Here is a 3273-nt window from a genome sequence, read left to right as displayed (position 1 = left end):
AAACTCTAACTGTTGTCAGAGGTCACCTTGGAAAGTCGGGGGAGGGGGGGGAGTCGGGGAGGGCTGTACTGGTTTGTTGAAGGGGGGGGGGCGTAGTGGGTGGGGGGAGTCGGGGAGGGCTGTACTGGTTTGTTGAAGAGGGGGGGGCAACAATATATGTCTTCCAACACCAGATTTGCCGCACTCCCGCCTCTGGTCAGTCGTGTCCACCTCCACCACCCCAGCAGTCGTGTCCACCTCCACCACCCCAGCAGTCGTGTCCACTTCCACCACCCCAGCAGTCGTGTCCACCTCCACCACCCCAGCAGTCGTGTCCACCACTACCACCCCAGCAGTCGTGTCCACCTCCACCACCCCAGCAGTCGTGTCCACCTCCACCACCCCAGCAGTCGTGTCCACCTCCACCACCCCAACAGTCGTGTCCACCTCCACCACCCCAGCAGTCGTGTCCACCTCCACCACCCCAGCATTCGTGTCCACCTCCACCACCCCAGCAGTCGTCTCCACCTCCACCACCCCAGCAGTCGTGTCCACCTCCACCACCCCAGCAGTCGTGTCCACCTCGACCACCCCAGCAGTCCTGTCCACCTCCACCACCACAGCAGTCGTCTCCACCTCCACCACCCCAGCAGTCGTCTCCACCGCCACCACCCCAGCAGTCGTGTCCACCTCCACCACCCCAGCAGTCGTGTCCACCTCCACCACCCCAGCAGTCGTGTCCACCTCCACCACCCCAGCAGTCGTGTCCACCTCCACCACCCCAGCAGTCGTGTCCACCTCCACCACCCCAGCAGTCGTGTCCACCTCCACCACCCCAGCAGTCGTGTCCACCTCCACCACCCCACCAGTCGTGTCCACCTCCACCACCCCAGCAGTCGTGTCCACCTCCACCACCCCAGCAGTCGTGTCCACCACTGTAACAGAAGCCATGATGAAGCTGCTGCAGTTGACAGTTGTGTTGTTTGGGGTGAGTGAAGGCTTTAGTAAATTTTTCCTATTACAACAAGCAAGCAGTTATGTATATATATATATATATATATATATATATATATATATATATATATATATATATATATATATATATATATATATATATATATATATATATATATATATGACAATGTCAGACCACGGAGGAAAAATGAAACAGGAAATTTCCTTAAGTACTTTCGTATATTAAATACATCTTCAGAAGGTCCACCTCCACCTTCTGAAGATGTATTTAATATACGAAAGTACTTAAGGAAATTTCCTGTTTCATTTTTCCTCCGTGGTCTGACATTGTCATATTCTTAATCACGTGTTTATTTTCGTGATATACACACACACACACACATATATATATATATATATATATATATATATATATATATATATATATATATATATATATATATATATATATATATATATATATATATATATATAAAGATTAATCAAGCGTAGTGAGCGCTGTTTGTCGAGCAGTGTCTTCTCTGTTGGCATCATGACGTTCCGGTCTTGTTCTTACTCTCATGGTGGGTAGAGTAAATAGTGCCATAATTTGAGTATTTATGGTAGGTTGTTCTACTTTTATGTGGATTGCTTCAAGAATTTGTAATCTTTTGACATCTCGAGTTTTGTCTATTATATAGGTATTTTTGTTCAACATTTCTCTTGTTAGGGTGATGTCATGGGCTTGTTTCATGTGATTTCTGCCGGCTCCGGATTGAAGATGACATGTCAAATGCCTCGTCAGCTTGGTCGAAGTCATACCTATGTACTTAGATTGAAGGTTACATCCTTCGTGGGGGTAAGTGTACATGTATACAACGTCTGACTGCTGTAAAGGATTCTCCGTCGACTTCGGGCTGTTTTTGATAAGGAGGTCGGCAATCTTGGTTTTGTAGAATATGATCAGGTCTATTTTTTAGTTAGGAGTAATACTTTTTACTCCTTAACGGATTATTTCTTTCAGTATTCTTTTTTTTATGTTCACTGTGCATGGTTGATTTGTAATATAATTTTATTGGAGGTATTGTGGTTTCTGTTCTAGGTTTAGGATTATACCATCGGTTCAAGTGTCTTCTTATAGCAGCGTTTATTTCCGTGTTGCTATATCCGTTGTTCACCAACACCTGTGTTGTTCTTTCAAACTCTTTACTCGCGCTGCTCCATTCGGAGCAGTGGGTAAGCGCTCGACGAATATAAGCATTGAAAACACTAACTTTGTATCTTTGGGGGCACTCACTTTTACCGTTCAGGCATAATCCTATGTTGGTAGGCTAAGTATATACGCTGGTACTTAAAGAGGTTCCTGTTTTTGTTACTCTTTAAGCACCAACGTATATACTAAGCCTACCAACATAGGATTATGCCTGAACGGTAGAAGTGAGTGCCCCCAAAAATACAAAGCCAGTGTTCTCAATGCCTATATTCGTCGAGCGCTTACCCACTGCTCCGAATGGAGCAGCGCGAGTAAAGAGTTTGAAAGAACAACACAGGTATTGGTGAACAACGGATAAAGCAACACGGAAATAAACGCTGCTATAAAAAGTCACTTGAACCGATGGTATAATCCAGAGCCTAGAACAGAAACCACAACACCTCCAATAAAATTATATTACAAATCAACCATGCACAGTGAACATAAAAAAAGTAGAAAGAATAATGAATGAAATAATCCGTAAAGGAGTAAAAAGCATTATTCCTAACTAAAAAATATCATATTCTACAAAAACAAGAAGACTACCGACCTCCTTATCAAAAAGAAGAAAGAATAATGAAAGATTATATATATATATATATATATATATATATATATATATATATATATATATATATATATATATATATATATATATATATATATATATGTCGTACCTAGTAGCCAGAACGCACTTCTCAGCCTACTATGCAAGGCCCGATTTGCCTAATAAGCCAAGTTTTCATGAATTAATGTTTTTTCGACAACCTAACCTAACCTAACCTAACTTTTTCCGCTACCTAACCTAACCTAACCTATGAAGATAGGTTAGGTTAGGTTAGGTAGGGTTGGTTAGGTTCGATCATATATCTACGTTAATTTTAATTACAATAAAAAAATTGACCTCATACATAATGGAATGGGTAGCTTTATCATTTCATAAGAAAAAAATTAGAGAAAATATATTAATTCAGGAAAACTTGGCTTATTAGGCAAATCGGGCCTTGCATAGTAGGCTGAGAAGTGCGTTCTGGCTACTACGTACGACATATATATATATATATATATATATATATATATATATATAT

General features: G+C 41.8%; 1 protein-coding gene across 1 annotated transcript in view; it reads left to right on the top strand.

The window, feature by feature from the left end:
* The first annotated feature begins 366 nt into the window (after positions 1-366).
* The window catches only part of LOC138353353 (WAP four-disulfide core domain protein 2-like), a 164747-nt gene continuing 161840 nt past the window's right edge, over positions 367-3273 (top strand). Inside the window, exon 1 of the mRNA XM_069306350.1 lies at positions 367-967. Coding sequence (XP_069162451.1) covers positions 929-967 — 39 coding nt within the window. The 5' untranslated portion in view covers positions 367-928. The remainder of the gene's footprint in view (positions 968-3273) is intronic.

This window comes from Procambarus clarkii, chromosome 57, assembly GCF_040958095.1.
Source record: "Procambarus clarkii isolate CNS0578487 chromosome 57, FALCON_Pclarkii_2.0, whole genome shotgun sequence".
Classification (NCBI taxonomy): Eukaryota; Metazoa; Arthropoda; class Malacostraca; order Decapoda; family Cambaridae; genus Procambarus; species Procambarus clarkii.
Note: the sequence above shows the minus strand (reverse complement) of the source record. Positions and strands in the feature narration are given on the sequence as shown.